A 13,059-nucleotide genomic window follows, 5' to 3' on the forward strand; every position below is an offset into this window, starting at 1 on the left:
CAGATTTCATGTTAACAAACTATTGTTTTGGCAAATCGTTTAGGATATCTACTTTGTGCATGACAAGTAATTTTTCCAAAAATTGTTTACAGAAAGATTGTTTAACTTTTAATTGAGTATATCACAATTCCAGTGGGTCAGAAGTTTACATACACTAAATTAACAGCTTGGAAAGTTCCAGAAAATGATGTCAAGCCTTTAGAAAATTAGTTTCTGATAGGAGGTGTACTGAATTTAAGGCCTACATTCAAACTCAGTGCCTCTTTGCTTGACATCATGGGAAAATCAAAAGAAATCAGCCAAGACCTCAGAAAAAAAATGGTGGACAAGTCTGGTTCATCCTTGGGAGCAATTTCCAAATGCCTGAAGGTACCACGTTCATCAGTACAAACAATAGTATGCAAGTATAAACACCATGGGACCATGCAGCCGTCATACCGCTCAGGAAGGAGACACATTCTGTCTCCTAGAGATGAACGTAGTTTGGTGTGAAAAGTGAAAATCAATCTCAGAACAACAGCAAAGGACCTTATGAATATGCTGGAGGAAATATGTAGACTAGTATCTATATCCACAGTAAAACGAGTCCTATATCAACACAACCTGAAAGGCTGCTCAGCAAGGAAGCCGCCACTGCTCCAAGAATGCCATAAAAAAGCCAGTCTACAGTTTGCAAGTGCACATGGATACAAAGATCTTACTTTTTGGAGAAATATCCTCTGGTCTGATGATTGAATTATTTGGCCATAATGACCATCAGTATGTTTGGAGGAAAATGGTGAGGCTTGCAAGCCGAAGAACACCAACCCAACCATGAAGCATGGGGGTGGCATCATCATGTTGTGAAGTTGCTTTGCTGCAGGAGGGACTGGTGCCCTTCACAAAATAGATGGCATCATGAGGAAGGAAACTTATGTGGATATATTGGAGCAAAATCTCAAGACATCAGCCAGGAAGTTAAAGCTTGATCGCAAATGAGTCTTCCAAATGGACAATGACCCCAAGCATACCTCCAAAGTTATGACAAAATGGCTGAAGGACAACAGAGTCAAGGCATTGGAGTGGTCATCACAATGCCCTGACCTCAATCTGATAGAAAATTTTTGGGCAGAACTGAAAAAGCGTGTGCGAGCAAGGAGGCCTACAAATCTGACTCAGTTACACCAGTTCTGTCTGGAGGAATGAGCTAAAATTCCAGCAACTTATTGTGAGAAGTTTGTGGAAGGCTACCCAAAATGTTTGACCCAAGTTAAACAATTTTAAGGCAATGCTACCAAATACTAACAAAGTGTATGTAAACTTCTGACCCACTGGGAATGTGATGAAAGAAATAAAATCTGAAATAAAACATTCTCTCTACTATTATTCTGACATTTCACGTTCTTAATATAAAGTAGTGATCCTAACTGACCTAAGACAGGGAATGTTTTCTACGATTAAATGTCAGGAATTGTGAAAAATGAGTTTAAATGTATTTGGCTAAGGTGTATGTAAACCTCTGACTTCAACTGTATATATAGGATAAGTATCTATAGCTATACCTAAATGTAACTGCTATGCAATGACCAAACAAAACTCATTACAGCCAAAAACAAAAATGCAATTTATTAATTGTTTAAAAGAAGCTCCATAGTTTAAAACATTTTTTTTCGGTGCATGTCATCAACAATCACATTCTATGAGGAGAAAGAAGTAGAGAGAAAGAGAGAGAGAGAGAGAGAGAGAGAGAGAGAGAGAGAGAGAGAGAGAGAGAGAGAGGGAGAGGGAAACATTAAAAGCCACTAACTTCTTAAAATCTCAGTACAGACATATTCTTTAACATTTAAAATCAAAAGACAAAAGCAACCCGGTATCTCCACCCACACTCTTTCTAGTCATGCGTGCACACAAAATACACGCACTCTCTCCAACACAATCACACACTTGAAAGTCATAGGCTACAAAAAGACCCCCACAGTGCTTCAGAATGAGACGCTCATTGGTATCAGAATACACAGCATGACGATGTACTGTATGTAAGATACATGAAACATGGAAATAAGATGGATGGGTTTAGTGGGGGGAGGGAAACAACAGAGCATAAATGAACACAATGAAAAGACACCCAGGAAAATCCCAATGAGAGAAACCCCCCCACCCCCGTGCATAGATCATGATCCTTATAAACCAGCTTTTTTTTCTCTCTTTAAATCGATCAAATTGACAAAGAAACCCTGCCCCCAACCATACTTCTTTAATTTCCATTATGAAATACCCACCACAAGAGACAAAGAAATGAAAAAGAGGAAAGAAATAGTAATGCACAATGGTCCTGATTTCAACAGGAAGGGACCTCATATTAAGAAAATACAATAAAGATTACAACATACATCATTTGTATGTTCTTTCACTGTCTTTTGAACAATCAAAATCATTGATCATTTTGTTTAAAATGTAAAGCAATTTCAATATATAGATTTATATATAAAGCACTCCATTCATTAACAGTTCATTATTTGGTAAATATGTAACTGCTACGGATTTAGAAACAACGGTATTTTTCTTCTTCTGAAATCCATAACCTTCAGTGCTTATTAGTTTCCTGTTAACCTCTTTCTCTAAAAACGAACATTAAATGGCGTGGAGTTGGTACTCTGGAACCCTTGCCTTCCTGAGACATGATCCACTTTTTTTGTGTGCAAGATAGTGAACAATTGTTTTTTTTTCTCTCTCTCTTTTTTTTTTTCAAAGGAAATGTTTGTTTTTTTTCTTTAAAAAGAAGAGAAAAAAAAGCACAGGCTTTGATAATGAAAGTAACATTGCCAAGGTAAGAAGAAGAAGAAGAAGAAAAAAAACAAAAAAAACATGACAACACTGATCAATCCCAGAGTTTTGCAAGTAGCACAATAATCTTCATTCGGTAAAGTGTTTCTTGTTATTCATTTAATGAAAGTATATGACCTTTAGGCTTTTTCTTTCTTTTTTTTTCATTTTCTCCTGACATTCTCATAGCAAATTTCATTTCTTTGAATTTCAGAAAAACATGAAATGCTTGTAAACTGTTGGTGGCCTTGCACAAAGATGAAAAAAAAAAGAAAAAGAAAGCAAAACCAGAAAGGTAGGCACCTCTGAAATGAGTCTTGTAAGAAACTCTTCTTTAGATGTCTATCCAGCTCACCATGGCATAACATGGGGAGCCCTCTGCATCAATCTATGGCCACAGTTCTTCGAAAAGATTTTTCCCACATTTTGTATTTCTATCATTTTTTTTAGTATTATGCTTTTTTTTTCCTGTTTATAATCTGAAAACAAAAATGGTGCAATGCTCATAATAATCCATTTCTTGTTCATGGATTATTCCACAATAAAGCCACTATAAGGTAGATAATCATATTACAGATTAAAAAAAAACAAAACAAAAAAACACATTATTTTTCTCAATAAGTCCTCAAGTAAACATTTACACATGAATTGTCCCCTTGTCCCCTTAGTACTTTAATATCATGTTGTACAATTAGCTGAATGAGGGGAAGCAGACACTCAGTGCAACTCTAATAACAAAGCTAATAAAAAATACAATAATACACATCTGAATATATTTTTGACTAGCCAACAAAAGAGACAAAAACCTCTAAGATGCTTAAAATGAAACCTAAAGGCGCAAACAATTCCACTGTAATCACAAGCATACATTGGTTTGAACCTTTCAGCACTCATACAGGCAAACAAACGCATTCATCCTTCATACAGTACACACAATCTTGTGCAAACACTCACAACCGATGTCATTTTGCATTTTTTTTTTTTTTTTTTTTTTTAAGCGAAGTTTTTTTTTTCATTCAGTTTAAACTGATGTTATCAAAAAGCTTGGAAGTGTATGAATGACAAAATTATTACAAAACAATTTTCACATTACATTATTGGCGCTTCTTTAGATTCAAGTATTTGTATTTTTTTCATTTGTATAATTTTGATATGTTTATGATTTTTATCATTTAGGTCATTAATGGAGAGAAGGAAATGGGAGTGGATGTTTCTTGGGCCTGAAAAAAGTTAAGGTAAATGTAAAAAGGTAACCAGTTATATACATACACAGGATTTCAGATGTACATGTATATCAACCAGCATGTGCATATTCTAGCCAGGGCCCTAAGAAAGAGGATTTGTTTTTCTTAGAGCTCATCTCCACCAAGGCCCTGTCAAAACAGCCTTCTTACCTACACAAGTTGCATTTGAGCCTTTTTCGTGGAGTTGGAGTACATAAGTCCTACATATAAAGACCAAGTATGCCCACAGTGGAGAACTGGGCATTTATTGGCTAGCTGGCTATAGTCTGCCAGGCATTCCTCTGAATTTTCAACATGTTTTGGATGTTATATATTTTTTTTTTCAATCTGTGGTCTTGGGTACAGCTTAGAGAAAGGCAGTTAAAAATATAAATATATATCTTCAAAAACAGGCAATAGTGATTGTTGCTAGTGTCACTCGAGTTTGAAGTAAAAAAAGAAAAACAATATCTTCCAGAAAGGGATTTTTTCCCCTCCCTTTTAAGACTTGGTATCAACTGGCAATGTGCCCCTGATACAATAAAAAAAAAAAAACATCCGTACCATCCCCTAAGTACTGGATCAGGACAGAATTTAATACCATCAATACAGCAACCCCAGAGTCATCTTTCTGCCACATCAGGGCATCAAGGCTTGCAGAGAGAAGCACTTCAGTCAAGAGTGTACTACAGAATTAAAGTTTCCTCTTTTTTTTTTTTTTTTTTTTTTTTTAAACAATGAGACAAAACCCTTTTTGGTTTAAATAAAAGATGTACCCAATGTGAACCATCTACAGTAAACCTAAACATTCTGTATTCCCTGTTTAATTCTCAGCAGTTCTCCCAGGTGTGTATTTGATACCTGGGACAAGGTGCTACCCGTCCGTCTTGGTGCCAACCTGCATTCTACCTCTCCATCTCCATGTGCTCTTCACATAAACATCTCTTAGTAAAGACAACATCAAAAGAAATGTAAGGAAATATGGAGTCCCAGTTTAATTGATATCCAAATAAAGCAATGTTCAAGTTACCTCTAGGTTAACATTTTCTTCTAAGATCAAGAACAGAGACTTCTCTTCCAAGTATACTCGCTCACTTTTTCATTTTCGAGGATTTAGAGCATCTTTAAAACCACATCAAGTAATTCTATAAAAAAAACAGAAGCCTCCTCTTAAAAGATAAAAAAGTTTGCGGTTCTCTGAGGCTGCCCTGAGACTGCATGTACATAATGTAAGCGATTATCCAGAGAATAAACAGAGGGCCTGATCTTCAGTTCAAACATGTGAGGCCAGTTTCTTATTTTAGGCCACGCTACAAGGAAGCTGCCTGCTCAGATTGGAACTGGTCAGTTGAAGAGTGGGCTTAGAGAGAACTACAGATTTGAGCTGAAGGCTGTGAACTGCACCTCTCGGTCGGTCTTTGCATAGAAGTAGAGAGCTGAGTCTCCATTATCGTTTGCTTTTATTACTGTGAGAAGAGGTGACCAGGTAAAATAGTGTACTCTGCCTGCCCTTTGTCATAAGCACCAGTGTAAGTGTGGCCTGGCAGGGCTGAGACGGAGTTGAGGAAAGTGCACAAGAGAGGCAGAGAGAGAGAGATGGGGAGTGATGGAGAAGCAGAAAACAAACTGAGCACCACTGACACTTGAACCTACACTTCATTTCGCCACTTCTGTCTGCCCCTAATCCTTAAAGGGACAGTTCACCCAAAAATTTTAATTCAAGTATTTTCTATTAGTTGAAAATAATCACAATCACAATATTAAGGGAAATAATCTGCAATTTTGATTTTTGTCACAATCATGCAGCCCTAACATCTCTTTTTGCACTCCATGGAAGAAAGTTATGTGGAACGATAATAGGCCAAATAAATGACAAGATTTTCATTTTTGTGTGAACTATCTCTTTCAGAGCAACCACAAATAACATGTCTGTCACTACACATGATTCTTTATCAATTGCCATGGCGACATTAGCAGTCGTCATTTACACTGAGGTGTGCCTCTTAATCAGAGTGTTTCTGCATATGCGCAGCAAAAGGGGCTGGTGAGAGCAGCTACCATAGAGACCACTGCATTGACACACACACAAACTAAAAAAAATAAAAGCGCAAAATAACAATAACATTCAACAACAGCAAACAACAATAACAACAGCAATGTTGACAAAAAATTAAGAAACACTGGCAATTCCAGGAGGGAAAAACCCAATCGATCATAAAATTGACATAAAAACGAACCTGTCCACTTCCAGCTAAAGTGATCTTTGCATGAGAGGGAGAGTTTATGAGAGTGAAGTTGAGACGAGGTCGAGTGCTGGCGCAGTAGTACGTTGGCCAGGTCCGAAGGAGCCGCTGTGTACAGTGGCAGGTCCGTTCTGGCATCCGGTGCGCTGGCCTGGCACAGCGAATCAAAAGTCAGAGTGTGGGCACCCCGAGGTGCCACAGCAGATAGGCACTCAATGGCCACACTTATCATACAGGTAGGCAGGGCCTCCAGGGAGGCAGGGCCCCGCAGAATCCATTAGAACATTACAACATGTCTAGCATCTCCAGACAAAAAGGCTAATGATTTTGGAGTACTGTAACAGTGATATTTACTTTGATATATATCTTAAAGAAAAAAACATGTGAATGCTTCAGTCTCATGTTTTTTCTCATCAGACATCCCTTCATTTTGCTACCATTTTTGAAATTTTGAGATTTGAAGTCAAAAGACCATGGAAAGACAAGACGAGAAAATAAATGCCAAAATCTATTTAGAATTCAAAAAGGAGCATGGAGAAGTTCTGTAGATTGCTTTTCATCGTTGCTTTTTTTGTCAGTTTCACACATCCATGTGTAATTTGTTGGCATTGAAGTTGGAGCTTGATGCTCTTGCTAAGTGCTATGAATAAACTTCCCCTTTTAAAACCAGTCTTTGTTCCATACTTTTGTACCAAATACAGAAAACAAAAAGCACTTTGTCTACTGGGTTACAAGAAACACCTCTAATTTGGTTTGAAGCCCCTGTGCCCCTGTAGTCACTGTCCTTGAGTGTGTAGAGGAAGTGCTTGTGAATGTCTCATCACCATGGGCTTACACACTGAAAAATGACAACTTCTCTTCTTTTCAGTCCCACACTTAGTGGACATGAAAGGAGACGAGTCTTTGATTCTGCCATCCCCAAAGAAGCTCCTACCATTTTATCAGCAAAAGCAATGGGTAAAGATGGACGGAAGAGTCTGTGGCATATATTGCACGTCAGACAAATGACAATGATGCTTTTGAGAGACCGTCGGGCCTTAAAAGGCTGAGGTCATTTAGGAAAACGAAAGCGAGATACAAGAAATGGATTAACCTCGAAAGTAGTCCATCCATTCCCATTGAAAGTGTTTCATATACAGTTTTCATGAGCAGTGGTTAATATATTTAGCACACACACACATGCCCTCAGCTGTCCTTCTGCTTAAAAGCAAATGCCTCAAATGTGCAGAGGGGCCAGATACCTGTCTGTCCTATGAAGAGTACGGAGGACAGGATGGCAACTGAGGAAAAGAGGGAGGACAAATGCGTGTACGCTGTGGCTTTTGCTTGTGTGAGATCAAATGACAGTCCTTTGCTCTCCACTGGCTCAGAAATGAGAAAATGTGCAATTCTCAAATGAGTTTCTTCAGAAAGTCTAGATTAAGAGTGGAGTGAGGACTGATCAGCAGTTAAGGCTAAGTTTAGTGCTGTTAAATAATCCAAACGATCCAAAAGACAACTGAAAAAGCCATTAATCCAGTCCAACAAAAAGGGAGTGGGGGTTTATTTGGAATGATGTGTGATTCTTCGGGAAGGGGGAGTTGTGATATGCTGTGATTGGACTGACAGGATGTGCTCGTGCCAGAGAAATGTAAAAAAATGGCAGCTTGTCTCATCAGTTGTAAAATACACTTTCACACTGGTATCAGTTATTAGAGAAAAGACTTGGTAAAGGTTAACTTTTTCTTTAGTCACCATTCTTCTTGTTTCATAAGAAGTCTATAGAATACTGTAACCCAAGCCTAATGATACAAATAACACCAACAAAAAGTCAAAAAAAGAGGAAGAATGTCAGCAGCCTCTACACAAATGTGGCCTCCTGTCTCTTGGTTCACAGTTCCACTGACGCTGATTATCACCAAATGATTTGCTTGGTTTTTGCTCGTTATGTTTTAATCTTTCATATTTTGCTGTGTGGGGGGTTTGCTTGTCTTTCAAGTGCTTGGCACTGTCACATGGACTCTCCGCTCAGCAGGTCTCCAGGAAGCAGTGTATTGATTGGGGTGGGGCTGCCAACCACTCTGCTGTCCTCAGCGCCGGGTGGCCCCCACAGGCTGGAGTACTGCGGTACACCCCCCCACAGCAGCTCGTTGCTCGCCTTACCCCCGGACCCTGTCCCGGCTGCTCCTCCCAAGCTACTGCTGTTCCAGTGGCCGATGGGGTGCGTGGCCGCCGTCCCTCCGCCCCCCAGCCGCGTTTGATTTGTGCCAGGGTTGGCCTGCCAGCTGGTGGTGGGCGTAAGAGACTGACCCTGTGCAAAGAAGCGGTTCACCTCCTCTTCTCCAGCAAACTCTGCTAAAATAGTGGTGTTTCCCAAAACACACCTGAAAAACAGGCATTTAAGTGTTAGTTTTCTTCTGTAAACACAAAAGGAAATGTTAGGCAGAATGTTAATAGAGAGAGAATGTTAATAGAAGATGCAATGAAAGTGAATATCGACTGAGGCTAACATTCTGCCTAACATCATCTTTGTGTTTTACAGAAGAAAGTCATATGAGTTTGGAACAACAAGAGGGTTGGTAAATGCTGAATTTGTGATGAACTATCCCTATAAGAGAGAGAAAACAGAATGCCAATCATAACTGATCATACAAATTAAGAGGTCAACTCATAATGAAAATAAAAAGGAGGATATATGTACATGTGTAGGGACTTCTGGGCTTTGGCAGCTTCCTCCTTCGAACTGTAGCGCACCACAGCATTGCCCTGCGTCAGGTTGAGATGGAATGTGATGAGCGGGCCATGCTGCATGCACAGTGTCCGCAGTGTAGAACCATCAATCTACACAGTACACAACAGAGAGAGAAGCAGAAATATAACACTGCGCACAAGAAACAATATCACAGTAAACATGTTGCCATCATGATACTGTACCTGTGGGGTGAGGTTTCTCAGAACCAACCAGCTAGTGCTTCTGCTGGAGCTATCTGTACTCCATGTGGTACCTACTGAGAGAGAGAATGCTTTAAAGTCAACATGGAATCAAAATTGACCATTCAGTAGGAGTGGGTAGAAATATACATTTTCTGATGCATCACAATCTTCATATAAATGATTTCGATATTGATTCTTAAATCCCATGACCGATCTTACTCTATGCACAACCCTCTAAAATGTGAGTAAATCACTCACATATGTGACCAAATCTCAGATTTCACTCATCAGTGACTAAGCAGTATAGAGGCGAAGAAGTTATTAGCAGCGAGATACTTTCACTGCGTGTCGAGAGTAAAGGTTTTGTTCGTTCTGTGTCCAAAGATGAGATCCACTGATCCATATGTGATTGAATAATGTCTCTTTTAATACTCTTTCTATTCTTTACAGTCAGTTGTTGATTAAAAACAAAAAAGAAACATTTAATTCTAATCACACATGGATGCGCTATAGAAATCATGCATGCTTTGTCATCTCTCGTTATATGCGCTTACTGGCAGATGCCACTAGTCTTAAAGAGACAGTATCAGTTTAGCACGTCTTCTACATAACAACATATGCAATTTCAAGACATGAATTGATGGAATAGACTGAATTTGAACATTATTCAAAACCTTAAAATGTGACCAATTTGGTGAAAAACTAATGATAAAATATAATTTGTAAAATTTATATTTTCGAATTGTACCTAGAAGGGTTACCTAGAAGGTTCCTTTAAAATTAAGAGCACTAACTGAGAGAGAATTTGTTTCATATGTAAGCAAAATGAACATTGTAACAGAAATGTACCCATATAAATCGATATCAGAATTGATTTGAATCGAGAGCTTGTAAATCGGAATCGAATCGGGAAATCTGTTTCAATACCCAGCCCTATCATTCATCAATCCCTCTTATTTTTTTTAATCCCTCTCCAACTGTCTGTCTATATTTTGGTATGTAACAGCCCCTTTTTACAATCCATTTCCAGATGGATAAAATCAAGGACCATCTGATATTTGTTCTCATTAGACATAATGTTTCAGTCTAACATTTGTCAGATTATGGAAGTAAAATGAGTTGGACAATTTAATGTTGACATAATCATTCAATTTAAATAATTCCATTAAGGAATTTACAGGAACCCACTATAACACAGTCCAAGTATAACAGTATCGCTGCGCAGTATTGCTGTGTTCAAAATGTTTACCTGTTAACATTCTCTGTGAACATCCATATATTTAACGTTATACTAAACAGCATATTTATACATTTCAATGTTTACAGATTAAGCTTTTCTACTGCAAAAACTCAAACCACAGAGCAGAGCAGTTAAACATGAAGGAAGTGTGATCATACAACAGTGTGGGAATGTTGACTAAGAAATAACACATGCGGGACATAAAACCACAAAACAGCACATTTGCTGCACCACCAAAGCCTGTACTCCTTACCTAAAAGTTTTGACCTTCGTTCACACCCACACATAACAGTCATTTCTATACACCCACACCAACACTTAAGAATAGCTCTACAAAAACACATATCCTGATTAAACTGTGCCATTCAGCTAAATTGAGGAAATCGGCACCTGATGAGTAGGAGCTGCTCCAGCCAGCCACCAAGCCAAGAGTGTTTCCGCCCCATGTGGACAAGGGCTTGGTGTTGGTCAAGCCTGGGGGTGGCCGGGTGGGAGCCGTTGTGTTCCGGGGTCCTTGAGGGACTTTCCAAAGCTCATGGGACAGAGAAGCCTGCGTGTGTGAGATGGGCCCCGGGGACCAGGTGGACTTAATGTCAGACAGCTTGCCTGTGAAACAGAAAGATTGAATGTGTAAAAAAAGGCAAAAGAGGAAAACCACAGAGTATGCTAGCTGACATCATATTTACTGAGTCAAATTCTGAGCGCTCCAGAATTAGACATACTAAGGTGGTGAAAGGTGTTTTCACAGCAGAGTCAGAGTCGTTGAGGTGTCACTGCAGACAGGAAAAAGAGGGGCACACAGTGAGGGTGCAGGCCCATACGTGACATCAGAGATCATGCCTCACAGAAAAGAGTGAAGAACAATGCCCTCTCATGCCTTCCTTCTCACAAAATAACAGATTTACACCTGGTATTTACATCATTCTCAAATGATCCAATCACAATAGGACATCGCTAAATACAGATGTGAATGGGATTCAAAACACTTTCGGAATGGACCACTCAAACAATATTCAGAAGTAGTAAAAAAAAATGTGTCCACACAACAGTTATAGTGTAAATTAGGGATGGGCATTTTATATAATCAAATAATTTTGTAGTCAAGTACTCTAACCCACAAAAGACGAGTACTCGATTACTCAAAGAACATGAAAAATAACACGTATGGTAAAGATTACGATCAAAGAACATATCAGATGAGGGCCCCCAAATTTAAAAGCACAACTGAAATTTATTTTGTAATATATATTTGTCACCAGTGAACACTTATCCAATCATTCCACTCAAACTGGAATGTATAACTCAACATTTAAGATATTTAAAATAGTGATTCCTAAATAATCAATCTCTGGGGTGGAAAGTTAATTTTATTTTATCAATTTAAAGTTGGTCTTAAAACATACATGGAGATTAAATGAAATAGTAATGTCATGAAACCAATGCGAATATTAGGCTTTTACTGTTTATTCTGTTAATTCATTATGAATGTACACATTTATTTCTTAATAAATAACTGTATGTTTTGTGGTGTAAAATGTCCCTGTCATGTTTCGCTATTTAAAAAATACTGTCAGACTGAGATTGTGAACTGCTGCTTACACTGGTATGCACTCTCCCTCTTGAATCCACAAATGTGTGCTTTCATACAGTTGTATAACATAAAAATCTTTGTTTCATCATTCATGGGAAATCATCGGAACTCGGGATGCACCGATGTATCGGCTGCCGATATTTATCGGGCAATTATTGACCAAATTAAAACCAGCGCCAAATAGGTTTTAAGCATGAAAAAGCTGATTTGAAAAACCGATGGTTCATTTATAATTAATTATCAACACAATTTGTAAAAACTCTTTGAATTCAAATGTACAATCCATAAATAATAATAGCAACAGAATGTAGAAGGGCTGGCACTCCTAAGAACATGTAATATTTAATTTATAATCATTCTTGTTCTCACATTGAAGAAAAACTGTTGTTACAGACTTGACAGTTTTGAAAGTGGCACTTACCTATACATAACGAGGTAAAACCATCCAAAATATATTCATTTAGCACTCTAGCGGTCTGGATTGCATTTTCCATTATCCATTACACCACAATAAACCTTAAAAGGGCGTTTTGCTCCTTTGGTCAATTTTTATTTTTCCATTATGCTGTTGACATTTCTGTGGAATTGCCCAACTTATGCATAATATGAATTTGTGATGTTCTATTATATACAGTACAAACATGTAAAATTTTAGTTTTATTGTTTTGAACTGAAAAAAGTTTTTTTATTTTATGTATCTTTCACTGTGGCTCTCTTAAAAAAATGTGTTCAACAGATCCAATCCATGTTCAATGGAAATTATTTATTGTTTGAACAGAGAAAAAGCTTTTGTAGCTTTTTTTTTTTGGTGTGGATTTTCTCCCCTTTTCTCCCCAATTTGGAATGCGCGTTTCCATGGAGACCTAGCGCGTGTGGAGGCTCCACGCTATTCTCCGTGGCATCCACGCATAACTCGCCATGCGTTCTCACCACAGTGAGAACCACATTATAGCTACCATGAGGAGGTTAACCTAATGTGACTCTACCCACCCTAGCAACCGGGCCAATTGGTTGCTTAGGAAACCTGACTGGAGTCACTCAGCACGC

General features: G+C 38.4%; 1 protein-coding gene across 6 annotated transcripts in view; it reads right to left on the reverse strand.

Moving 5' to 3' along the window:
• Positions 1–1,590: 1,590 nt before the first annotated feature.
• LOC127451447 (trinucleotide repeat-containing gene 6C protein-like) overlaps positions 1,591–13,059 on the reverse strand; it is a 103,282-nt gene continuing 91,813 nt past the window's right edge. For 3 of the 6 annotated variants that reach the window (XM_051716166.1, XM_051716164.1, XM_051716168.1), the window contains 4 exons: positions 10,812–11,027; positions 9,182–9,255; positions 8,949–9,088; positions 1,591–8,631 (listed from right to left, as the gene is read on the reverse strand). In XM_051716166.1, coding sequence (XP_051572126.1) covers positions 8,259–8,631; positions 8,949–9,088; positions 9,182–9,255; positions 10,812–11,027 — 803 coding nt within the window. In that variant the 3' untranslated portion in view covers positions 1,591–8,258. Of the gene's footprint in view, positions 8,632–8,948; positions 9,089–9,181; positions 9,256–10,811; positions 11,028–11,143; positions 11,195–13,059 lie in introns of those variants that run through there. The other 3 variants (XM_051716167.1, XM_051716165.1, XM_051716169.1) reach the window with 2 other exon arrangements.

This window comes from Myxocyprinus asiaticus, chromosome 14 (genome assembly GCF_019703515.2).
Source record: "Myxocyprinus asiaticus isolate MX2 ecotype Aquarium Trade chromosome 14, UBuf_Myxa_2, whole genome shotgun sequence".
NCBI classification, from domain to species: domain Eukaryota; kingdom Metazoa; phylum Chordata; class Actinopteri; order Cypriniformes; family Catostomidae; genus Myxocyprinus; species Myxocyprinus asiaticus.